At 39.5% G+C, this 26,614-nt stretch overlaps 1 protein-coding gene across 13 annotated transcripts in view; it reads right to left on the bottom strand.

Moving 5' to 3' along the window:
- Window positions 1-26,614, bottom strand: part of dnm1a (dynamin 1a) — a 136,295-nt gene that overhangs the window by 71,897 nt on the left and 37,784 nt on the right. For 8 of the 13 annotated variants that reach the window (XR_009811432.2, XM_061927137.2, XM_061927136.2 and 5 more), the window contains exons 7-14: window positions 23,985-24,127; window positions 18,513-18,648; window positions 18,353-18,420; window positions 12,934-13,072; window positions 5,393-5,479; window positions 1,567-1,637; window positions 1,451-1,502; window positions 1,205-1,216 (exon numbers count right to left, since the gene is read on the bottom strand). Coding sequence is in view for 12 of the 13 variants with exons in the window: in XM_061927137.2 (XP_061783121.1) it covers window positions 1,205-1,216; window positions 1,451-1,502; window positions 1,567-1,637; window positions 5,393-5,479; window positions 12,934-13,072; window positions 18,353-18,420; window positions 18,513-18,648; window positions 23,985-24,127 (708 nt within the window). In the remaining variant the exon portion in view is untranslated. Of the gene's footprint in view, window positions 1-1,204; window positions 1,217-1,450; window positions 1,503-1,566; window positions 1,638-5,392; window positions 5,480-9,577; window positions 9,717-12,933; window positions 13,073-18,352; window positions 18,421-18,512; window positions 18,649-23,984; window positions 24,128-26,614 lie in introns of all 13 variants that reach the window. The other 5 variants (XM_061927145.2, XM_061927140.2, XM_061927141.2 and 2 more) reach the window with 3 other exon arrangements.

Below are 26,614 nucleotides of genomic sequence, written 5' to 3'. Positions count from 1 at the left end.
TAACACAAAAGTGTTTGATTGTGAGGCATTAAAAGCCACAAAATGCATTGGGTCCATCGGACCCACAAACGCTGGCTGAGTAACAACAATATGAACGTTGCACGGAAAATTTCTCTACCAGTTTCTGCATCCCACAGGGATTTTTATTTTGTGTTTCTGCACCTGCGGTTGCCACACAAGGTTGCAACATTGTTTGTCAACACTGTCTGCTCTCATTTTCTCGCACATTTGACCCTCTGATGTTCTGTGTACCTACACTCTGTCCTCCTCCTGTCTAGGCCTGCTGTGTGTGTGTGTGTGTGTGTGTGTGTGTGTGTGTGTGTGTGTGTGTGTGTGTGTGTGTGTGTGTGGTACACAGAACATTAATTTCCACCCTTTTTTTAGCCCTATATGTAATAGAAATGTGTAGGGGGGGTGTATGGTGTGTGGTCATTAAATATGTATTCTGATATATGTTCTTCACAGAAAATGAGCCAAAGTCAGTGAGTCTCAGTTTGAATTAATTAATTGTATAATTTTTCTTTTAATAAAAAATGAAAACGGGTCCCACAGACCCGAACACCACACAAGGGTTAAAGGTTTGACTGTTCTTTTCATTTTGTTTGCAATTGACGACATACAGCGGTTAACTTCTTTTTACACGTGTGACAGTTAAGAATGTTCATATAAGGTTTTTATGGTGGCGACAGTTTGGCTCTGATTAATTGTATGTCAATGAGAATGATACCCGCCATTAAATGTTTTAATGAGACTGAAAGTAGTAAACATACATAATGGGGGTCTCTATTAAGGGGTCAGCCTCGGACGGAGAACAGAAGCAGCAGGGGGTGTAAAAGGGCCAACTATACCCGCGTGTAAACAGGAAGCCCAGACCACCCCTTTGTTTACTACACCTCTAACCTTTGAGGCCAACCTGGGTGGTTGCTATGGCGACTGTCAAACTTTGAGGGGACGTGTGAGTGCCACCATTCCCAGATGGCGGGGGTTGTTACCAAAAGTTTCGATGGATGTGCACCATCATGGGTTACAAATGAGCGTTTAAAGAATAAATAAGAATGTAAAAAAGAGGAGGAGGAAGCAGCCAAGGGTTCCCCGTAACAGCCATCTACAGTTTAAAGTTTCCACACGCATCCAGCACATTAATATTAGACATACTATGCAAACATATGCTTGGATGGAAACCCTGCAGGCGTTCACTACTCACCATGATCTCATCCTTTAGCAGCACACACACACACACACACACACACACACACACACACACACACACACACACACACACACACACGTACAGGTCACAGAAACGAAGAGGAGACACAATACAGGAAGAAAATGACATAAAATGATGAAGATGCAACAGAACTCCAGCAAAAGAGAAACAACTCCCAAGAAGTCTAAAGAAGAAAATGCATGTCATGCAAAAGTTGTGTAATATGCAAAAAATTATAACCTGGTTGCCGGCCACTTTCTTCTTATTCATCTGGCTGATCCTCTGCTGAGCACTGCGCACACACAAATCAGCATAAAGCGTGTGACCACAAAAAAAAAAACGCGTCGTCCTCTTACTTGGCGAAGCCGATAAAGTCCTCGTGGTTGGTGTTCATGTACGACAACTCGATGTCGATCAGCAACAGCACCTGAAGGGCAGAATCATAATGTCATTATTTATTATCCTGAATTGAATAACAACAATAACAAATAACAATATCAATATTAATTATCAGTATTACTCAGTAAAATAAGGTAAGAGTTGGAGTTTGTTGCAAGTTTTGTTGGTTCTATGTAACATGTTTATGTGTGCTACGGCTATGAGTTTTTTTTCCTTGGCCTCAGTCTGGACCAGGGGTCACCAACGCGGTGCCCGCGGGCACCAGGTAGCCTGTAAGGACCAGATGAGTCGCCCGCTGGCCTGTTCTAAAAATAGCTCAAATAGCAGCACTTACCAGTGAGCTGCCTCTATTTTTTAAATTGTATTTATTTACTAGCAAGCTGGTCTCGCTTTGCTCGACATTTTTAATTCTAAGAGAGCCAAAACTCAAATAGAATTTGGAAATCCAAGAAAATATTTTAAAGACTTGGTCTTTACTAACTGACAAAGAAACAGATAACAGATTTGGTGTCCAGTTCAAAGTGTGACATGATTTATTTAAAAATATGAGAGTTGACTTTTGTATTTTACATGAGTTATTATTTGTACAAACATGGTGCAAAGTAATTCATGATTTGTTAAAAAATGTTAGTGGAGAGCTAGTTAAAATGGGATATTGTGATTTCACAAGACTGTCTTAGAAGTGATCATTTGAAAATGTTCAATTTGAAAAATGTGCACTTGGAGAAAATATAAAAATAAAGTGTTGCATATTGATATTTATCTGTTTCTATATATATTTATTGTGAGAAATCATTAAGATGATCAGTGTTTCCACAAAGATAAATATCATTAATTATTAACAATAACATAGAGTTAAAGGTAAATTGAGCAAATTGGCTATTTCTGGCAATTTATTTAAGTGTGTATCAAACTGGTAGCCCCTGCGATGAGGTGGCGACTTGTCCAGGGTGTACTCCGCCTTCCGCCCGATTGTAGCTGAGATAGGCTCCAGCGCCCCCCGCGACCCCAAAGGGAATAAGCGGTAGAAAATGGATGGATGGAAACTGGTAGCCCTTCGCATTTATCAGTACCCAAGAAGTAGCTCTTGGGTTCAAAAAGGTTGGTGACCCCTGGTCTGGACCATACTTGACAACCTTGAGACCACTGAATTCGGGAGATGTTACATAGAATGTATATATATATATATATATATATATATATATATATATATATATATATATATATATATATATATATATATATATATATATATATATATATATTTAAATCGTTCATGAATGAGTATATCCATTCGGCCACCGTGTTCAATGGAGAAGTCCGATCTACAAAATTTGCATTCAGCATACCCCTTCCCCTTCGAGCTGTCCTGGATGAACTGAAATTATTTTTTCCAATCATTTTGGAACTTGCAAGCGTACTTCTTCTTCTTACTCGTCGTCGCCATGTCTCTTCTTCATTCTTCTATTTCGTCTCTGTTATGTTTTTGGACATTACTACTTGCCGTAGTTTTGAAGCAATGCATGATGGGAATCCGGATGTTGTGTTTCAGTGTATTAATGTGCCGGCTGGAATAAACACACGCTGAGAAGTAGCTCTGTGCCTGCCTACTTTATGGGTTATAGATAAACCTATGGATAACGGAGACATATATAATAGTCTCCTTTTAAGGCACGCCCCCAATATTGTTGTCTGGGTGGAAATCGGGAGTGTTGGCAAGTATGGTCTGGACCCGCTCCCAGGAGTTCAGCCTATGACTGAATATTTTTTTTACTCTCACAGCGTTTACCTGTTTCTCACCATTTTTTTTTGTAAGGGGCGCCGGAAGTTGGCAGACCCGTCAGCGATCCTGTTCTGTCTCCCTGTAATGTTTGTCTGATCTCGAATGGGACTGTGCTGAAAATTGCAATTTCCCCCTCGGGAATTAATCAAGTACTTCTGATTCTGATTCTGATCTGATTCTGAGTAAATATTAAATGAACTTTCACTGTCAACTGTCAACTCACAATTACGACTATCATTTCCAACAAAAAAATCGAGAATAATAGATAATTGAAGCAAGAAATACTATAATTGATAATAATCTTTAGATAATGTTTGGAGTCTGTTATTTGGATGAGCTGTTAGCTGACCCGTTTTGTGACCCAGCGTGGATCACAGCTGTGGACGTCTCTGTGTAGGTGACCTGGCTGAGCCCGGAAGAAGACCCCCTATCTGTTGGCTTCCCGATGGACTGGACTCTCACATTATCTATTGATTTAACAATTCAATAATTATACCTACTCAACATCCATTGCATCCTGTAAAGGGTGTCCCTACATTATACTTGCCAACCTTGAGACCTCCGAATTCGGGAGATGGGGGAGGGGGGTATATTGTAGCGTCCCGGAAGAGTTAGTGCTGTAAGGGTTTCTGGGTATTTGTTCTGTTGTGTTTATGTTGTGTTACGGTGCGGATGTTCTCCCGAAATGTGTTTGTCATTCTTGTTTGGTGTGGGTTCACAGTGTGGCGCATATTTGTAACAGTGTTAAAGTTGTTTATACGGCCACCCTCAGTGCGACCTGTATGGCTGCTGACCAAGTATGCTTGCATTCACTTAGGTGTGTGTAGAAGCCATATATATTATGTAATTGGTTTGGCACGCTGTTTGTATGGAAGAAAAGCGGACGTGACGACAGGTTGTAGAGGACGCTAAAGGCAGTGCCTTTAAGGCACGCCCCCAATATTGTTGTCCGGGTGGAAATCGGGAGAAATTCGGGAGAATGGTTGCCCCGGGAGATTTTCGGGGGGGGGCACTGAAATTCGTGAGTCTCCCGGGAAAATCGGGAGGGTTGGCAAGTATGCCCTACATCTGTGGTTCCTTCTCAAGGTTTTTTCTTTTTCCCAAGCTGCGTTTTTTCTTGCATATATATATGATATGGGTTTAGATCAGGGGATGTAGTGAGCTTGTGAAGCCCTCTGAGACTATATAAATACATTTTGATTGATTGATTATTAGCGTACTGTATATATTTTGATATCTAATTATTGTTTAAAACATATTTAAAACGTGTTATCATTATTAGTAGTATTATATAAAAGTGTCAGTTTCAGGTTGTTTTTGTTATTGCTTCTTTTTAAAGTTGTTAAAGAAAATCCATGAGCCAACAGTTATGAATAATTATGCTTTCGCTGTGTTAGCTTAAGGATATTTTTAACAACCACTTTTGCTATCAGGGACATACAGCCAAGGTAATAATGTAAATAAGAATATATATAATATTATTAAAGACCACTTCTCATTTTTAAAAATCACATTTTAATTTATCCTTTATTTTGTATTATTTTTTTGCATATGTATTTATTTATTTATATATGAATTGGTTTACTTACTATTCTGTGTATAATTGCTATTATTATTTGTGTTAAAGATAACTGCAAATTAAATACCATTGTTATTATTATTATTATCATCATTATTGGAATGGGATAAAAGTCTCAATGGTAGGTTGTCTTTTTTGGCTTCTTTATAAAGTTATTAAAATAATCAAGTATTAATCAGTTATGAATAACTGTACTTCGATTAAGGATATTGTCAGTCACCTTTGGTATTATGTGTTTTTTGGTCAGGGGTGTAATAATGTCATTGAAGGGAATTTCTCATATATAAACTGCGATTACATACTATTTTATTAATGCATCTAAATATGTACTTTGGTGTGTGTGTGTGTGTGTGTGTGTGTGTGTGTGTATGTGTGTGTGTGCATGTGTGTGTGTGTTTGTGTGGTTGTGTGCTTGTGTTACCTGGCCTTTAGTGCGGTTCTCTCTGTCTCTGATATGCTGAGTGACGATTCTCTCCATCTCTTCTCTCAGCATCGGGTACTGAGCCAGCTGCAAAGCACAGAGCACAGTGGGTCGGAAGCAAATGCAAAGACACACAAACACACACAACATAAATCATCACATTATTCCTCTCACTGAAGACAACAATACACAGTCCCACTAATAGCACAATATCGCACACAATGCATGAGAGAGGTTCATCGCAGACTTTAGCTGGAGTCACACACTTTTTTGGAAAGGATTTTTTATGTGTAGAATAACAACAAATAAATCTCTGTTGCCAATAAAGTGAATAATGCAAAGTCTGCGACAGTGCCACACAAACCCAGGATCAACAATGTTCCTGGCAGATGAGCGTCTCCTTCCCAGCACACAGAGGGGCTTTTTCCATGAGCTCATTGCACACACACACACACACACACACACACACACACACAAGTTGGCGGGCCTCCAATGGGACAAAGACACTTATGCGGGTTTTTTTTTTGTTGAATGTTATAATGCATCTTCCAGCACAATAGAGTGCTTAAAAAACAGCATTCTCAATATTTAAAAGGATTATGTAAAAAAAAAAAAAAAAGCAAAAAAAAAGCACTGTAATTATTTGGAAACTGACATTTCCTTTAATTTTTCAGAACATGATGTCATAACAATAACTGAAGGAGCAGGGCTCTCTTTATTACTAGGATTATAATAAGCACAGAATGATGTGTTTTAATCATTTATAATTATTTTAAAGAAATACCCTTTTAGATTTTCTAAAACTCAATTTGGTGAGCGAAAATGCTCGTTAATTTTACAAAATATATATGAATATAAAAAAATAAATAAATACAGTGTTTCGGCAAATAAGCGTGTGTATCCAATATTTTTTTAAACTTCTCATTCAAAATATTGATTACTATTTTTTATTGTCAAATAGTAATATTTAATTGGATCGTTCAATTTAAAAAAAAATGATTTGATTAAATAAAATTAAATAATTTCATTAAATACAATTTAATCTAATAAAATTTCATCATTTGATTTAATATAAAAATAAATAAAGTAAATTAATAAAATGCAATAATTTAATTTAATAAAATGTATTTAATTCAATAAAATTGATTTAATTTAGTTCAGTTTTACTTAACTTTGTTTTATTCAATACAGGGTTGTTGTAGATCATCATAAGGACTAAAAAAAAAGCACAATTTGGTGAGCAAAAATGCTTGTTAATTAAAAAATATATATGTGAATATAAATAAATACAGTGTTTTGGCAAATATAAATGTGTATCCAATATTTTTTTCAAACTTGTCATTAAAATGATTGATTACTATTATTATTGTCAAATAATAATATTTAATTGGATTGCTCAATTTAAAAAAAAATTATGATTTGATTAAATAAAATGAAATAATTTCCTTAAATACAATTTAATCTAATAAAATGTCATCATTTGATTTAATATAAAAATAAATAAAGTAGATTAATAAAATGGAATAATTTAATTTAATAAAATTGTTTTAATCAAGTAAAATGTATTTAATTTAGTTCAGTTTTACTTAACTTTGTTTTATTCAATACAGAGTTGTTGCAGATCATTTTAAGGACTAAAAAAAAAAGCAAAATTTAGTGAGCAAAAATGCTTGTTAATTTTACAAAATATATGTGAATATAAATAAATACAGTGTTTTGGCAAATATAAATGTGTATCCAATATTTTTTTCAAACTTGTCATTAAAATGATTGATTACTATTATTATTGTCAAATAATAATATTTAATTGGATTGCTCAATTTAAAAAAATAATGATTTGATTAAATAGAATATTTCATTAAATAAAATCTAATAAAATGTAAGTAAATTAATAAAATTGAATAGTTTAATTCAATAAAATGTATTTAATTCAATAAAATGGATTTAATTTAGTTCAGTTTTACTTAACTTTATTTTATTCAATACAGGGTTGTTGCACATCATTCTAAGGACTAAAAAAAAGCTACATTTGGTGAGCAAAAAATTTAATAGGTTTTGTCAATTTTCCGAATGGAAAAAAACATAATAAAGTTTGGAAATGTAATTCCTGAAGATGCTTTGCAACATGAAAAAAAAAAGTGTCCTGTCCTTTTGGGGCTTTTTTGTCACATGCAGGGCTGCATGCAGATATGCAATACGTGCAATGCAAAAGGACTGAGGACGGAAGGGCGTAGGTGGCAATGATGGGAGATTCAGGGTGCCGACGAAGACTTTAAACTGACCCCTTTGTGGATTTTCCCAAGCACTGTATATCGCAATACAGTCTATCTTTAAAACACAGTACGTCTCTGAAAGTGAAAATCAACATAAAGCGTGACAGAGAGGAGAAATCCAAAGGAGGTCACGCTCTCGAAGGAGGACGAAAGACAAATAAAAGCAGATACAGCAGGAACCAAAAAATGAAAAAGATGATGAAAGGGCGTCAGTTAGTCAATGAGTGGAACTACACAATCAGTCACGTCACTTAAGTTATAACTCATACAGATAAAGACAATGGAGAGATTTGTTGACAGGGTGGGGGTCAAAAAGATCTAACATGCAGACTAATTGAAATAAAGTTGTTCAAGTATTCCAAAAATTGCGCAGAAAGTAAAATAAAGTGTGTATTAAACGGTCACACTTGTAAAGTTTTGAGTAAGCAGAGACCGATTTCAGCTGGCGAGACTGCAACCTCCTGAAACATCCTGAAGTGCTACAATTCTAAAATGATAAAGGTCCAACATTTACATAAAACACAAAGAAAATGTGTATATGTAAAAAAAAAATTTTTTTAATGTACACACCTGGCGCTCTCCCATTTTTGTCCGTTTCAGACATTTCCCGTAGTATTAAACGCCAAATGGAAGACATACTCTGCAAATCGAAGATGGTTTGACATATTTTTTAATAAAAAATACAAATCTATCAAGCAGGTGGGCCCTGACAGTAATGAGGTTGTTGCTCAATGTAAAGTGCTTTTACAAATAAAATATATTATTATAATTATTATTAAAATTTTGACAGTACCACGTAAGATATGTTGCTGAAGCAGGTTTATTGAATCTTAAATGCGCCGAAAAACAGACCTTTTTGTACACTGTTGAGGGGATTCAATGCGCGGGCGTTCAAGTGTGTTTTTGTATAGTATCTCCAGCTGTGTCCATGTGGTGACATAAATTATGGTATTTTGAGAGGTGAAGTCGGACTAAGTAGGGCATCACTGAAGGCCTAGGTGAGAAACGCACGGCCCGCCACACCACTAATGAACATTAACATTCCTAATTAACAATGGAGAGTATTTTTCTGACGACACACATGCTTCTTTTCTAGATTATATTTGATAAAAGATTTACACTAGCATGGTTTATTTCTAGAGATGTTTGTTTAAATGCTTTAAAATGTAATATCGGAAATTATAGGTATCGTTTTTTTTATCATCGGTATCGTTTTTTTTTTTGTTTGTTTTTTTTAATTAAATCAACATAAAAAACACAAGATACACTTACAATTAGTGCACCAACCCAAAAAACCTCCCTCCCCCATTCACACTCATTCACACAAAAGGGTTGTTTCTTTGTTATTAATATTCTGGTTTCTACATTATATATCAATATATATCAATACAGTCTGTAGGGATACAGTCCGTAAGCACACATGATTGTGCGTGCTGCTGGTCCACTAATAGTACTAACCTTTAACAGTTAATTTTACTAATTTTCATTAATTACTAGTTTCCATGTAACTGTTTTTATATTGTTTTACTTTCTTTTTTATTCAAGAAAATATTTTTAATTTATTTATCTTATGTTATTAATTTTTTTTTAAAGGACCTTATCTTCACCATACCTTATTGTCCAAATTAGGCATAATAATGTGTTGATTCCACGACTGTATATGTCAGTATCGGTTGATATTGGTATCGGTAATTAAGGGTTGGACAATATCGGATATCAGCAAAAAAGCCATTATCGGACATCCCTATTTATTTCTACTTTTGGCTTCATTTGAGCTTATACTATTAGCATTTTTTTAGTGTGATGCAAACTAACTAAAAACATGCTTAAAGGTCAATAAAAGCCCAGCCATCGGTCTCCCCCTACGTATGGACTTTACAGAAATAATAATCCTCTTTCTGATTATTTTTACCTTTTGACTACACCTTTGTATGGTGAAGGTGAGTTCGCTCGTAACCATATCTATACACTTCAGAGTGGGCTCCTTCAGTGTTTGGATCTGCTTTTTCACTATAGTCTCGAAGGCCAGGTCAGGGGTGAACAGACCCGTCCTGTATAGGGATAGGCAGGCAGCACGGAGGAGAGACAGTTGAAATAAAACCAAATCGGGGAAAAGAGAGTAAAGAAGTGATGGAAGTGATGAAAAAAAAAGACAAGGAGCGGGATTCAGGGGGGAGATAAAACAGCACAGAAGGAAGAAAATGCAGTCGTTTTGCGCCTAAAGCCATTCTGGAAACGCTGGCGGTCCTCTATATCCTTTACGACGGGAGAAAGCGAGACCGCAGTCATGCAACGCTCCTTTAACTAGCCATCGCTCACTCTCCCGCAAGCCCAAGAACAACACGGCGCATCCCCAGTGGAGGTGTCCACTAGGTTGCTTTTGGAGCGGATTTGGCCACACAGGTTAAAAAAAAATTCACTTGCAAAAACATGAACACGGCACCTTTTTTTTTAGGCTACAGGTGCAAAGCTGCGGTCTCACGCACGCACAAGAAACGTCTGGATTCTGAGGTCATCCAATATGGCTGCCAGGTCACTTCCTTCCTCTGACACTATCCCCAAATTCCAGACTCGGAAATGGTTTGGTTTGTTTTAGGAAAAAATATAAAAGTGACAAATAAAAGTCTTATTCTTTATTAGTATTTGGCTTATTATTATGGTGTTAACAGAAGAGAAATGTAATACACAAATTACACTTCTTGAATGTCTATGTGTAAATATCTCAAATAAGGGTGATATTTGCTTATTTTCGGTCTGATAAGATCATTCTTCTCACGAAGCAGATTTTATGTTAGAGTGTTTTACTTGTTTTAAGTGTTTTGGTCCTAAATGATCTCAGTAAGATATTACAGCTTGTTGCTGAGATTTTATGACCTATATTGAGTAAAACATGCTTGAAACTAGAATATTAACTGTTGCAAAGCTGTGTCATCAACACTCACAAGTATAAAACTACTTTTTTAAAGTAATAATTTCTTATTTCAAGCATGAAAAAAAAAAATCATGACTTTGACACAATTGTGTCTCGTAATTAAAACAGATGACAGCCAAATGGACTTTGCTGTTTTATTTTCAATGAAACAATAGAAAATACGTACTCATATAGTAGTAAAGTTGGCACAGTACAGTAAACTGACAGTTAATATTTAAACATTTAACATGTGACAATTCAAACAATTTTGAACAGAAATAGTTCATGCACATTCAGATAAATTCCTCAAAATTACAATTAAAAAACTGTCTTTAATCATGTCACTATTATTTAAGCTTCCAGTTGCCAGGCTGTCTGGCTGGCGACTTCATACCCCTGACACACACCTGACACTCTACTTCATGCTCAGTTCACGCTGCTTTCTTCATAGTCCATGCCAAGTAAGTTTTTGTTTATTAATGCCACAGTTAGTGTTTTTGTTTCATTGTTCATAGTTTCTGCTTTTTGTGCAAGTTTTGTGTTTATAGCCAAGTTTTGTACCTCCACTGTGAGCGCCTTTTGTTTGTTTCTTTTTTTGAGTGTTAAAAATAAATCATGTACTCCCCTTCACGCCACGTATGGTCCAAATCATTTGCACCAAGGGAGAACAAATCACGCCATAGTTCTAGTTAGTGATGGGTTGATGAGGCGTCATGAAGTGTTTCGACACATTGCAAAACTGTATTGATACTGTGTCACTAAATACTGACATCTGCTGGACATTAAAAATCCCTACAGGCAACCTATGGACCGACTCAACTGACACTGATTTTATGACCTAGTATATACAATAATATAAACCAAGTCATTGTATTTCATTTAGGATTATTTAATATCTTCATTTAAATAAAAAAATACTTTTATCTTTTTTAGATACAGTCAATAAAAAATGTGAACATGTATAATTACATGGAAATCTAAGAGAATGTGTTGTGAATGAGGATGCTTGTGGACTGGGATTTTTTTTAATTAATTTTTTACACATTTTTATTTTAAAAAAACAGTTTTTCCAACATATTCAATTTTAGACGATTTCTTTCATTGATTGATTGAGACTTTTATTAGTAGGTTGCACAGTGAAGTACATATTCCGTACAACTGACCACTAAATGGTAACCCCCCAATAAGTTTTTCAACTTGTTTAAGTCGGGGTCCACTTAAATTGATTAATGATACAGATATATACTAACATCATAATACAGTCATCACACAAGTTAATCATCAGAGTATATACATTGAATTATTTACATTATTTACAATCCGGGGTGTGGGATATAGAGGGGGGAGGGGGGTTAAGTTTGGTTGTTATCAACACTTCAGTCGTCTCTTCTTAGTTATTATTTCTCCGGCTGTAGAAAAGACCCGCTCACAGGACACAGAGGAGGCGGGAGTGCGACACAGTTCGCGTATCGGCCACGTGACTAAAACAGCTCATGATCGGTCACGTGACTTTCTAAAAGCGGTACGCGCACCGACACAGGGTTTCGCTCTATGAGCTCGACGCATGCGCCGATGCAACGGTGTTGCCGGACCCATCACTAATGCCAAGTAAGTTTTTGTTTATTAATGCCACAGTTAGTGTTTTTGTTTCATTGTTCATAGTTTCTGCCTTTTGTGCAAGTTTTGTGTTTATAGCCAAGTTTTGTACCTCCACTGTGAGCGCCTTTTGTTTGTTTCTTTTTTTGATAAAAAATAAATCATGTACTCCCCTTCACGCCACGTATGGTCCAAATCATTTGCACCAAAGGAGAACAAGTCACGCCATAGTTCTAGTCATGACACTTAGTGAGAAGAATTATCTTATCAGACAGAAAATAAGCAAATATCACCCTTATTTGAGATATTTCATCTTTCTTAGATTTCAGTTTTTGCAGTGTAGATGGCTTATTGTTGCTTTAGCCCTATTGTACTAGTTCCGATCTAGGGTTATCATCACTTTTTTCCCAAATTTTACAACCTGATGTGCGTTCAAATATCAAGGTTTCCCTGTACTTTGTAAATCTAATGATTTTTTCCTCAGGCAGCCATACATTGATAACAACTCAGCCTCCACACTACTTTCCTATCTAATTAGCACAGCTCTCTATCACGGGGGAAACCTGTCCAGCCAAACCCGACCGCAGCAGACAAAGGCAGGTGTACGGCAGCCCACCCCAGCCCTCCCCAAAACAACCCAAGGCTGGAGCAGGCGGCAAGGTCACGGGAGTAAGGGAGCAGCGGCGGGACACTTTGCGGACGAAGGTTTGAGAACACACAATATCAAAATGCTATCCACCACTGACTACTTGTTGTTTTACCTTTTTGGTACATTGTCTAACCGTATTGACTAGCTCAGACATGACCATATCCACACATTTGGTGCACGGCTCTTTAATCTTCTCAATCTGCCTTTTCACAATGGTCTCAAAGGCCATGTCCGGGGTGAAGAGGCCAGTTCTGCTCGTCAGAACCAGCCGTGGGCACACGAGGAGGAGGGACGCCGCAGCGAAAGAAAGAGGGTGGATAAGGAAGGTTGGGCGAGAGAGAAAAGCGTTAATTGTGAGAAATGTTATCTGCCCCGCCCTCGAAGGAGACAAACAGGTACTGTAAAGGACAAGGGAGGACTCACTGCACTCTTGTCATGTGCTGAAGATAAAATGTGATTACAGAGAAAGTTCACACACTCACGTATGGATAGACCAGGGGTCGGCAACCCAAAATGTTGAAAGAGCCATATTGGACCAAAAATACAAAAACAAAACTGTCTGGAGCCGCAACAAATTAAAAGCCATATTACATACAGATAGTGTGTCATGAGATATACATTGAATTGAGATGACTTAAAGGAAACTAAATGACCTCAAATATAGCTACAAATTAGGCATAATGATGCAATATGTACATATAGCTAGCCTAAATAGCATGTTAGCATCGATTAGCTTGCAGTCTTGCAGTGACCAAATATGTCTGATTAGCACTCCACACAAGTCAATAACATCAACAAAACTCACCTTTGTGCATTCATGCACAACGTTAAAAGTTTGGTGGACGAAATGAGACAGAAAAAGAAGTGGCATAAAACACGTCCTCGAAAGTCGGAGAAAGTTATACATGTAAACAAACTACGGTGAGTTCAAGGACCGCCAAATTTAGTAGGACAAAACGGCGCTCGCCAAATATTTGAGTCAGTGAAGCATGTTTAATATAAACAGTGTGCTTTATAACAATTAGGGAGGTTTGTGTCATGTTTGTCCTCCTACAGAAACCATATTAAAACAAAAAATATATTTTTTCCCCCTCATCTTTTTCCATTTTTCATACATTTTTGAAAAAGCTCCAGAGAGCCACTAGGGCGGCGCTAAAGAGCCGCATGCGGCTCTAGAGCCGTGGGTTGCCGACCCCTGGGATAGACAAACAAGACAAAGGGGCGGGAGAGGGGGGGTCATAAAACAAACGTACCCAAGAGTCAAGCTGCAAGCGGCAGTCACCTCTGCATCGTACGCACAGTGCCTGTCAAGCATTCTCATGCTTTTGAATTAAAAGGCGTCTCCAAACTTTTGACAGGTACACTACTGTATTCTACAAACCCCACAACCAGTGAAGTTGGTACGTTCTGTAAATCGTAAATAAAAACAGAAAACAATGATTTGCAAATCCTTTTCAGCCTATATTTAATTGAATAGACTGCAAAGACAAAATACTTAATGTTCAAACTGGAAAACTTGGTCATTTTTTAGCAAATATTAGCTAATTTGGAATTTGACGCCTGCAACATGTTGCAAAAAAAGACTGAGAAAGTTGAGGAATGCTCATCCAACACTTATTTGGAAAATCCCACATGGTGAACAGGCTAATTGGGAACAGGTGGGTGCCATGATTGGGTATAAAAGTAGCTTCCATGAAATGCTCAGTCATTCACAAACAAGGATGGGGCGAGGGTCACCACTTTGTGAACAAATGCGGGAGCAAATTGTCGAACAGTTTTAGAACAACATTTCTCAATGAGCTATTGCAAGGAATTTAGGGATTTCACCATCTAAGGTCTGTAATATCATCAAAGGGTTCAGAGAATCTGGACAAATCACTGCACGTAACATTGAATGCCGTGACCTTGAATCCCTCAGGCGGTCCTGCATCAAAAACCGACATCAGTGTGTAAAGGATATCACCACATGGGCTCAGGAACACTTCACAAAACCACTGTCAATAACTACAGTTTGTCGCTACATCTGTCAGTGCAAGTTAAAACTCTACTATGCAAAGCGAAAGCCATTTATCAACAACACCCAGAAAGGCCGCCGGCTTCGCTGGGCCTGAGCTCATCTAAGATGGACTGATGCAAAGTGGAAAAGTGTTCTGTGGTCTGACGAGTCCACATTTCAAATTGTTTTGGGAAACTATGGACGTTGTGTCCTCCGTAACAAAGAGGAAAAGAACCATCCAGATTGTTCTTGGCGGAAAGTTCAAAAGCCAGCATCTGTGATGGTATGGGGGTGTATTAGTGCCCAAAGCATGGGTAACTTACACATCTGTGAAGGCACCATACAGGTTTTGGAGCAACATTTGTTGCCATCCAAGCAACGTTATCATGGACGCCCCTGCTTATTTCAGCAAGACAATGCCAAGCCATGTGTTGCAACAGTGTGGCTTCATAGTAAAAGAGTGCCGGTACTAGACTGGCCTGCCTGTAGTCCACAACTATCTCCCATTGAAAATGTGTGGCGCAATATGAAGCGTAAAATACCACAACGGAGACCCCGGACTGTTGAACAACTTAAGCAAATATGAGAAAAAATTTCACCTGTAAAGCTTCAAAAATTGGTCTCCTCAGTTCCCAAACGTTTACTGAGTGTTGTTAAAAGGAAAGGCCATGTAACACAGTGGTAAAAATGCCCCTGTGCCAACTGTTTTGTAATGTGTTGCTGCCATTAAATTCTAAGTTAAAGATTTTTTGCAAAAAAAACATTACGTTTCTCAGTTAGAACATTAAATATCTTGTCTTTGCAGTCTATTCAATTGAATATAAGTTTATCATTGTATTCTGTTTTTATTTACAAATTACACAACGTGCCAACTTCACTGGTTTTGTATATTCAATACAGATAATTAGTGTCTCATTATAGTCCTTAAACAATTGTTTGTTTGTTTTTTACTAGTTGTGTCATTGAAATCGTAAAGTGTGCATGCCTATTAAAGTCGTACCTCAGTTTGGGTTTTCTCGACGAGACTTTTTGGCCAACATTTTATTCGTGAACCATTTGAGATATTGTACTGTCAAACATTGTGCGTAACAAATTAATTCTTATGGAATCAATTGCCCGAAAAAAGGGTCCCACGCATCGATGACTCAGTCTCTGCTTTTTTTACATTGAGTATGGCTGCATAAAAACCCACCAAGAGGCGACAAAAAAGTTGACAGTGCCAGAACTTTGAGGAAAAAAAGGCGAGAAACATAACTGAATTCAAGAAAGAACGTCTTCAACAACGAGAATCTTTGATAAAGACTTAGACTTAGACTTCCTTTTTATTGTCATTCAAATTTGAACTTTACAGTACAGATAAGAACAAAATTTTGTTGTATTAGCTTGTGGTAGTGCAGGATACACGAGCAATAAGGTGCAGATATAAATAAATAGATGACTGTATAGATACATATATTGCACTTTTGCATATGCATCCACGTTTATGGATGTATGTTATATTGTCTTTATATTCCAGCGAGTTAATCCATTTTTGGGGGGGAATTGAGGCGATTATTATGATGCGTTCAAGAGTCTTACGGCCTGAGGGAAGAAGCTGTTACAGAACCTGGAGGTTCTGCTACGGAGGCTGCGGAACCTCTGATAAAGTAAAATGTGTTAAAAGTAGTGCTGTCAAATAATAAAAAAAAATTTATCAGATTTTTACCACATTTTGATTAATCACGATTAGGAAATTACTTTTGTGCATTATTTAAATTAACTAGACTCCTAAATTTTGACAGAAATGCAATTTCATTGAGAGGATATCCCGAGAAAATGTTTTAAATGTTTTACTTGAACGCATGTCATTTATTTGTCAAAATCTTGCTAACAGTTTTATCTAAATAAGGTTTATTATGGAGTGACATTTTGGAGTGAAATTTGCTAGCAAACCAGTCGAAGCCTCCTCATTCGTCTTTGCACTGACGTATGCATTGACCTGATCGCTGACCGTGGAACAACCCGGTCCGCATGTCAGGTAACCAGCCCAGGTTAATCTGCATTTATACATGATTAATGCAATATTGTTTTGTGATTAAAGGGGAACATTATCACAATTTCAGAATTGTTAAAACCATTAAAAATCAGTTCCCAGTGGCTTATTATATTTTTCGAAGTTTTTTTTCAAAATTTTACCCATCACGCAATATCCCTAAAAAAAAGCTTCAAAGTGTCTGATTTTAACCATCGTTATAAACACCCGTCCATTTTCCTTTAACGTCACATAGTGAAGCCAACACAAACAAACATGGTGGAAAGAACAGCAAGCTATAGCGACATTAGCTCGGATTCAGACTCGGATTTCAGCGGTTTAGGCGACTCAACAGATTACGAATGTATTGAAACGGATGGTTGTAGTGTGGAGGCAGGTAGCGAAAACGAAATTGAAGAAAAAACTGAAGCTATTGAGCCATATCGGTTTGAACCGTATGCAAGCGAAACCGACGAAAACGACACGACAGCCAGCGACACGGGAGAAAGCGAGGACGAATTCGGCGATCGCCTTCTAACCAACGATTGGTATGTGTTTGTTTGGCATTAAAGGAAACTAACAACTATGAACTAGGTTTACAGCATATGAAATACATTTGGCAACAACATGCACTTTGAGAGTGCAGACAGCCCAATTTTCATCAATTAATATATTCTGTAGACATACCCTCATCCTTGCTCTTTTCCTGAAAGCTGATCCGTCCAGTTTTGGAGTTGATGTCAGCAGGCCAGGGAAGCTAGGGTAAGTAAGCCCCACTATTTGAGAAGGACTGCGTTGGAGGAAGGTTTGCAGTTTGCTGAAAATGATGGAAAGCGCCACTCTACATAGCAACTGACGCTTTGGTCAAAGTTGAAATTCCCACAAAAACACATTTTAAGATATTCGACACTCTACTGCCGTCTGGCGGTTAAAGATAGCGCACTTTGTCACGTTTCTTATGTCAGGTAAACCACGACTACTTGGGCCATATGAATCCCCTTCCTACTGTATTTCAAATGTTAAGTTTTATAATGAATCACAAACAATTTAACACAATAAAACAGCAGGGCTCGGTAAGGCTGGAATTAATTTCTTGCCTTTTCATTGTAAAGCAATGGACCATACAAGATTGGACCCATATAGCTGAAAACACAACCCTCTTCTCAAAGTGGCATCGCCAACTACTGGGCTGGCATGCACATTACAGCGTTTTCTTTTGAAAGAATCCAGTGAACGAGGATCATTTTGTAAACATTTGTATGCGAAAAACAAAATTTTTTACACTGGTTTGTCATACCGAAGTTGGTGTTAAAGTCCCTAAAGATAGACCACGGCGTATAAATAAGTGGTCGATGCCTGACTGAATGTTGATTATTAAATCATATAAAACGCCACTGCACTCAGCTTGTCCTTAGCCTTTATCTTTGCACTGCAGCAGAGGTGACTGAGCTAATGGAGTTAAGTAAAGGATGAGTGGGGGGAGGGGGGTGGTGATGTAGCGGTGAATCAAAGGACGTTACGTGCCTGATGCCGTGAATGTTCTTGATGGCGTAGCTGATCTCCTTGCGGAGCTCCTTCTCGTCGAACTCCATCTGAGCGAGAGGGAGTGGGACGGAGGTCATGCTGCTTCTAAGTTGGGTTTAAGTTTTATGTCGTGTTTGGGGGGAAAAAAATCCTAACAAACCTTGACCAGCTCGAACGGGAAGCGCTCGTGGAAGATGCGGTTGATTTTGGCGCCGCCGGACAGCTCGGCCGTGTCGATTTGGTCCCCGGAGCCTTCGATGCACTTCTCAAAGTCAACGGAGAACTGCTGCACCATCCTGCACATACGCTCCAATTAACACTTTATTCCAGTGCTTCTCAATTGTCCTCTGTCATGACCTTCCTGGGGGCCTGAATTTTGAGCGACCCCCCTGCTGAATTGAACTATAATTGAGAACTTCACTGCAAAAACTGAAATCTAAGTATGATTAAATATCTCAAATAAGGGTGATATTTGCTTATTTTCTGTCCGATAAGATGATTCTTCTCACTAAGCAGATTTTATGTTAGTGTTTTACTTGTTTTAAGGATTTTGGCCCTAAATTATTTCAGTAAGATATTACAGCTTGTTGCTGAGATTTCATGACCTATATTGAGTAAATCATGCTTGAAACTAAAATATAAACTGTTGCAAAGCTGTGTCATCAACACTCACAAGTACAAAACTACTTTTTTAAAGTAATAATTTCTTATTTCAAGCATGAAAAAAAAATCATGACTTTGACACACTTGTGTCTCATATGAAAACAGATGACAGCCAAATGGACTTCGCTGTTTTATTTTCAATGAAACAATAGAAAATACGTACTCATATAGTAGCACACTTGTTATTAGTGAGAATATACTTATTTTAAGGTATGTTTGGGTTCACTGAGGGTAGATAATTTTACTTGTTTTGGAAAGTCTTGACTAGCCAAATGTTCTTGTTCTATTGGCAGATAATTTTGCTTAGTTCAAATAAAATACCTCTATTTTTTTTTTTTTTTATTCTTGTTTTTGAACACTGACTTTTTGCAGTGTTGGTCATCTTTATTTAACAACTACTTATTTCTTTTCATTCCTGCCTGCCACAAACTTCTCTATCTCTTTGCTTCCATTAGTTGTCTAGCATTAAAAGATTACAGTTGGTACAAAATGCGGCTGCTAGACTTTTGACAAGAACAAGAAAGTTTGATCATATTACGCCTATACTGTATATACCTTTATATATATATATACCTATATATATATATATATATATATATATATATATATATATATATATATATATATATATATATATATATATATGTATATATATATATATATATATACGTATAAAATACTACACGGTCTAGCTCCAGCCTATCTTGCCAATTGTATTGTACCATATGTCCCGGCAAGAAATCTGCGTTCAAAGAACTCCGGCTTATTAGTGATTCCCAGAGCCCAAAAAAAGTCTGCGGGCTGTAGAGCGTTTTCTATTCGGGCTCCAGTACTCTGGAATGCCCTCCCGGTAACAGTTAGAGATGCTACCTCAGTAGAAACATTTAAGTCCCATCTCAAAACTCATTTGTATACTCTAGCCTTTGAATAGCCCCCCTTTTTTTTAGACCAGTTGATCTGCCGTTTCTTTTCTTTTCTCCTCTGCTCCCCCCTATCCCTTGTGGAAGGGGAGACACACAGATCCGGTGGCCATGGATGGGGTGCTGGCTGTCCGGGGTCGGGACCCGGGGTGGACCGCTCGCCTGTATATCGGTTGGGAACATCTCTGCGCTGCTGACCCGTCTCCGCTCGGGATGGTTTCCTGCTGACCCCACTGTGGACTGGACTCTTACTGTTATGCTGGATCCACTATGGACTGTACTCTCACAATATTATGTCAGACCCACTCGACATCCATTGCATTCGGTCTCCCTAGAGGGGGGGGGGGGGGGGGTTACCCACATATGCGGTCCTCTCCAAGGTTTCTCATAGTCATTCACATCGACGTCCCACTGCGGTGAGTTTTTCCTTGCCCTTATGTGGGCTCTGTACCGAGGATGTCGTTGTGGCTTGTGCAGCCCTTTGAGACACTTGTGATTTAGGGCTATATAAATAAACATTGATTGATTGATTGATTGATATTCTGGCTCACCTGCACTGGCTTCCTGTGCACTTAAGATGCGACTTTAAGATTTTACTACTTACGTATAAAATAGTAAATGGTCTCGCTCCATCCTATCTTGCTGATTGTATTGTATATATATATATATATATATATATATATATATATATATATATGTATGTGTGGGAAAAAATCACAAGACTATTTCATCTCTACAGGCCTGTTTCATGAGGGGGGGTACCCTCAATCGTCAGGAGATATATATATATATATATATATATATATATATATATATATATATATATATATATATATATATATATATATATATATATATATATATATATATATAAACATTTTTTTACTTGGGACTCCCGCGGGTCAGATTTTGGACGCAGGCTTTGATTGATTGATTAAGACTTTTATTAGTAGGTTGCATAGTGAAGTACATATTCCGTACAATTGACCACTAAATGGTAACACCCGAATAAGTTTTTCAACTTGTTTAAGTCGGGGTCCACTTAAATTGATTTATGATACAGATATATACTATCATTATAATACAGTCATCACACAAGATAATCATCAGGGTGTATACATTGAATTATTTACATTATTTACTATTCGGGGTGTGGAGGGGGGGTGGGGGGTTAGGTTTGGTTGTTATCATCAGTCATCAACAATTGAGAACAGAGAAATGGATATTGAAACAGTGTAGGTCTGACTTGGTAGGATATGTACAGTAAGTAGTGGACATAGAGAGAGAGAGAGAGATCAGAAGGCATAAGAAAAGTATCTACATTTGATTGTTTACATTTGATTATGAACAACAATCCGGGGAGGGTGTTAGTTTAGGGTTGAAGTTGCCTGGAGGTGTACTTCTATTGCGGTTGTGAAGGAGGATAGAGATGCCCTTTCTTTTATACCTGTTGGGAGCGCATTCCACATTGATGTGGCATAGAAAGAGAATGAGTTAAGACCTTTGTTAGATCGGAATCTTGGTTTAACGTGGTTAGTGGAGCTCCCCCTGGTGTTGTGGTTATGGCGGTCATTTACGTTAAGGAAGTAGTTTGACATGTACTTTGGTGTCAGGGAGGTGTAGCGGATTTTATAGACTAGGCTCAGTGCAAGATGTTTTACTCTGTCCTCCATCCTGAGCCAGCCCACTTTGGAGAAGTGGGTAGGAGTGAGGTGGGATCTGGGGTGGAGGTCTAGAAGTAATCTGACTAGCTTGTTCTGGGATGTTTGGAGTCTAGATTTGAGGGTTGTGGAGGTGCTAGGGTACCAGGAGGTGCATGCGTAATCGAAAAAGGGTTGAACGAGAGTTCCCGCCAGAACCCTCATGGTGCTTTTGTTGACCAGAGAGGAGATTCTATAGAGAAATCTCATTCGTTGGTTGACCTTTTTGATTACCTTGGTTGCCATTTTATCACAGGAAAGATTAGCCTCTAGAATGGAACCTAGGTAGGTGACCTCATCTTTCCTGGTGATAACAATGTCACCCACGTTTATAGTGAAGTCACTGACTTTCTTAAGGTTGATGTGGGACCCAAACAGGATGGATTTTGTTTTACCCAAGTGTATGGATAGCTTGTTGTCAGCGAGCCAGGTGCAAGTTCTACAGAGTTCAGCACTGAGGATTTTCTCCACCTGTGACTTGTCCCTGTCTGATACCAGCAGTCATCCGCAAACAAGAACAATTCACAGTCGCATGCCGATGACAAGTCGTTTATGTATACTAGGAACAGTGAAAGACTCTGCAGCATCGCGTGGACATCGGGGGCGGTACCTCTGGATTGGCAGACCGGGGTGGTGGTTCCTCTCTTTAAGAAGGGGAACCGGAGGGTGTGTTCTAACTATCGTGGGATCACACTCCTCAGCCTTCCCGGTAAGGTCTATTCAGGTGTACTGGAGAGGAGGCTACGCCGGATAGTCGAACCTCTGATTCAGGAGGAACAGTGTGGTTTTCGTCCTGGTCGTGGAACTGTGGACCAGCTCTATACTCTCGGCAGGGTCCTTGAGGGTGCATGGGAGTTTGCCCAACCAGTCTACATGTGTTTTGTGGACTTGGAGAAGGCATTCGACCGTGTCCCTCAGGAAGTCCTGTGGGGAGTGCTCAGAGAGTATGGGGTATCGGACTGTCTGATTGTGGCAGTCCGCTCCCTGTATGATCAGTGCCAGAGCTTGGTCCGCATTGCCGGCAGTAAGTCGGACACGTTTCCAGTGAGGGTTGGACTCCGCCAAGGCTGCCCTTTGTCACCCATTCTGTTCATAACTTTTATGGACAGAATTTCTAGGTGCAGTCAAAGCGTTGAGGGGATCTGGTTTGGTGGCTGCAGGATTAGGTCTCTGCTTTTTGCAGATGATGTGGTCCTGATGGCTTCATCTGGCCAGGATCTTCAGCTCTCACTGGATCGGTTCGCAGCCGAGTGTGAAGCGACTGGGATGAGAATCAGCACCTCCAAGTCCGAGTCCATGGTTCTCGCCCGGAAAAGGGTGGAGTGCCATCTCCGGGTTGGGGAGGAGATCTTGCCCCAAGTGGAGGAGTTCAAGTACCTCGGAGTCTTGTTCACGAGTGAGGGAAGAGTGGATCGTGAGATCGACAGACGGATCGCTGCGGCGTCTTCAGTAATGCTGACGCTGTATCGATCCGTTGCGGTGAAGAAGGAGCTGAGCCGGAAGGCAAAGCTCTCAATTTACCAGTAGATCTACGTTCCCATCCTCACCTATGGTCATGAGCTTTGGGTTATGACCGAAAGGACAAGATCACGGGTACAAGCGGCCGAAATGAGTTTCCTCCGCCGGGTGGCGGGGCTCTCCCTTAGAGATAGGGTGAGAAGCTCAAAGTAAAGCCGCTGCTCCTCCACATTGAGAGGAGCCAGATGGTGGTTCGGGTATCTGGTCAGGATGCCACCCGAACGCCTCCCTAGGGAGGTGTTTAGGGCACGTCCGACCGGTAGGAGGCCGCGGGGAAGACCCAGGACACGTTGGGAAGACTATGTCTCCCGGCTGGCCTGGGAACGCCTCGGGGTCCCACAGGAAGAGTTGGACGAAGTGGCTGGGGAGAGGGAAGTCTGGGCTTCCCTGCTTAGGCTGCTGCCCCCGCGACCCGACCTCGGATAAGCGGAAGAAGATGGATGGATGGATGGATGGAACAGTAAAGGCCCCAATATACTGCCTTGGGGGACTCCACAACTCACTGAGAGGGGGGGGGGAGACACGGTGCCGTTCACCTCTACCACCTGTTCCCTCCCCTCTAAGTAAGATTGCATCCAGCTCGATGAGGTTTTGTCAAATCCGATTGCTCTGAGCAGGCCTTATCCGGCCCGCAGGCTGTAGTTTGGGGACCACTGGTTTATTCTAACAATCTGCATGTTTTCCAATTTTAGAAGTACTGGTTTGAGCACAATTTAAGCACCGGAACCGTTTTTAAAGTACCAACTCTGTACCGATATCGGTTACTGTAAACGATATCCATTCCTACATGAGAGGGGACAAAATTGTTGAACGTTGTCATCCGAGACTCACTGGAGCAGAGCTTTGGTCTTGCGGGACGGATCGTCTGGCCTGAAGTTCTTGTACTCCTCCACTTCCTTCTCGATGGAGAGGAGCTGACTCTGCAACTTGGCCCTCAGAGCCGGCAGCGTGTCCCGGATGTGGTTGGTGAGTTGCTGCACAGTACAAAGGTCATGGTTACTATATTACCATTTCCACACGTCCCACTTATTCGTAATGTTGAGTGATGTTAAATGTTCATTTATCCATTTCATTTATATTGACATTTATATGTATTATGTAAAACTAGTATTATATCTCTCTATGATGTTTTTTGTTAGTATTTTAGGGTGTTCGGAACGGATTCATTAGATTTGCATTATGGGAAAAATTGCCCTGCGGCTCTTTAGTTCCGCCCTAGTGGCTCCCTGGAGCATTTTTAAAAAAGGATTGAAAATAGAAAAAGATGGGGGGGAAATATTTTTGTTTTGTTTTAGTATGTTTTTTGTTTGAGGACAAACATGACACAAACCTTCCCAATAGCTAGAAAGCCCACTGTTTAATATGTTTGTGTGTATGCTTCACTGATGAGAGTAACTGGTGAACATCGTTTTGTCCTACTAATTTCGGCGGTTCTTGAATTCACCATAGTGTGGACTGTGACGCAACAGTTTGTTTACATGTAAAATCTTCCGCTCCTTCTTTGTCTCATTTTGTCCACCAAACGTTTTATACTGTGCCTGAATACACAAAGGTGCGCTTTGTTGATGTTATTGACTTGTTGGAGTGCCAATCAGGCATATTCGGTCAATGCAAGCTAATCAATGCTAACATGCTATTTAGGCTAGCTGTATGTACATATTACATCCTTATGCCTACATACATATTTAATTTCCTTTACTTTTATCCTTTTTGTATACAATTTAGTTTTGCATGTCTCATGTCACATTATCTGTATGTACTATTGGCTGCAGTTCAGATAGTTGTTTGTGTGCCATGTTGTTCCAGACCACAGCAAACATTACCGAGCTTGCCAAAGATTGTAATAAATCTATTAAAAGAAGACAGTCTGCCGTTTTCTTTAACTTGGACACACACATCTATACCATTGGCCATTAAAAGCCAGTAATTTCCAGGAGTTATCCCACCTTCTGAGTAGCCTCTGATTTACTAATGGTTTCTAATGTTGTAAAAATGTGTAGAATAAATATTACATTTCAGCATTTCTGTCAATGAAGATTTGCCTCAGCCTGTGACACGTACCATATTTTTCGGAGTATATGTCGCTCCGGAGTATAAGTCGCACCGGCCGAAAATGCATAATAAAGAAGGAAAAAAACATATATAAGTCGCACTGGAGTATAAGTCGCATTTTTTGGGGAAATTTATTTGATAAAACCCAACACCAAGAATAGACATTTGAAAGACAATTTAAATTAAATGAAGAATAGTCCAAGTCCGAGTCCATGGTTCTCGCCCGGAAAAGGGTGGAGTGCCATCTCCGGGTTGGGGAGGAGATCTTGCCCCAAGTGGAGGAGTTCAAGTACCTCGGAGTCTTGTTCACGAGTGAGGGAAGAGTGGATCGTGAGATCGACATGCGGATCGGTGCGGCGTCTTCAGTAATGCGGACACTGTATCGATCCGTTGTGGTGAAGAAGGAGCTGAGCCGGAAGGCAAAGCTCTCGATTTACCGGTCGATCTACGTTCCCATCCTCACCTATGGTCATGAGCTTTGGGTTATGACCGAAAGGACAAGATCACGGGTACAAGCGGCCGAAATGAGTTTACTCCGCCGGGTGGCGGGGCTCTCCCTTAGAGATAGGGTGAGAAGCTCTGTCATCCGGGGGGAGCTCAAAGTAAAACCGCTGCTCCTCCACATCGAGAGGAGCCAGATGAGGTGGTTCGGGCATCTGGTCAGGATGCCACCCGAACGCCTCCCTAGGGAGGTGTTTAGGGCACGTCCGACCGGTAGGAGGCCACGGGGAAGACCCAGGACACGTTGGGAAGACTATCTCTCCCGACTGAACTGGGAACGCCTCGGGATCCCCCGGGAGGAGCTGAACGAAGTGGCTGGGGAGAGTGAAGTCTGGGCTTCCCTGCTTAGGCTGCTGCCCCCGCGACCCGACCTCGGATAAGCGGAAGAAGATGGATTGATGGAAGAATAGTGAACAACAGGCTGAATAAGTGTACGTTATCTGAGGCATAAAAAACCAACGGAGAACGTGCCTGGTATGTTAACGTAACATATTATGGTAAGAGTCATTCACATAACTATAACATATAGAACATGCTATACGTTTATCAAACAATCTGTCACTCCTAATCGCTAAATTCAATTAAATCTTATACGTCTAGTCCAGGGGTCGGCAACCCGCGGCTCGAGAGCCGCATGCGGCTCTTTAGCGCCGCCCTAGTGGCTCTCTGGAGCTTTTTCAAAAATGTATGAAAAATGGAAAAAGATGAGGGGAAAAAATATATTTTTTGTTTTAATATGGTTTCTGTAGGAGAACAAACATGACACAAACCTCCCTAATTGTTATAAAGCACACTGTTTATATTAAACATGCTTCACTGATTCGAGTATTTGGCGAGCGCCGTTTTGTCCTACTAATTATGGCGGTCCTTGAACTCACCGTAGTTTGATTATGTGTATAACTTTCTCC

This window comes from Nerophis lumbriciformis, linkage group LG32 (genome assembly GCF_033978685.3).
Source record: "Nerophis lumbriciformis linkage group LG32, RoL_Nlum_v2.1, whole genome shotgun sequence".
Classification (NCBI taxonomy): Eukaryota; Metazoa; Chordata; class Actinopteri; order Syngnathiformes; family Syngnathidae; genus Nerophis; species Nerophis lumbriciformis.
This window is presented reverse-complemented; position numbering and strand designations above follow the sequence as displayed.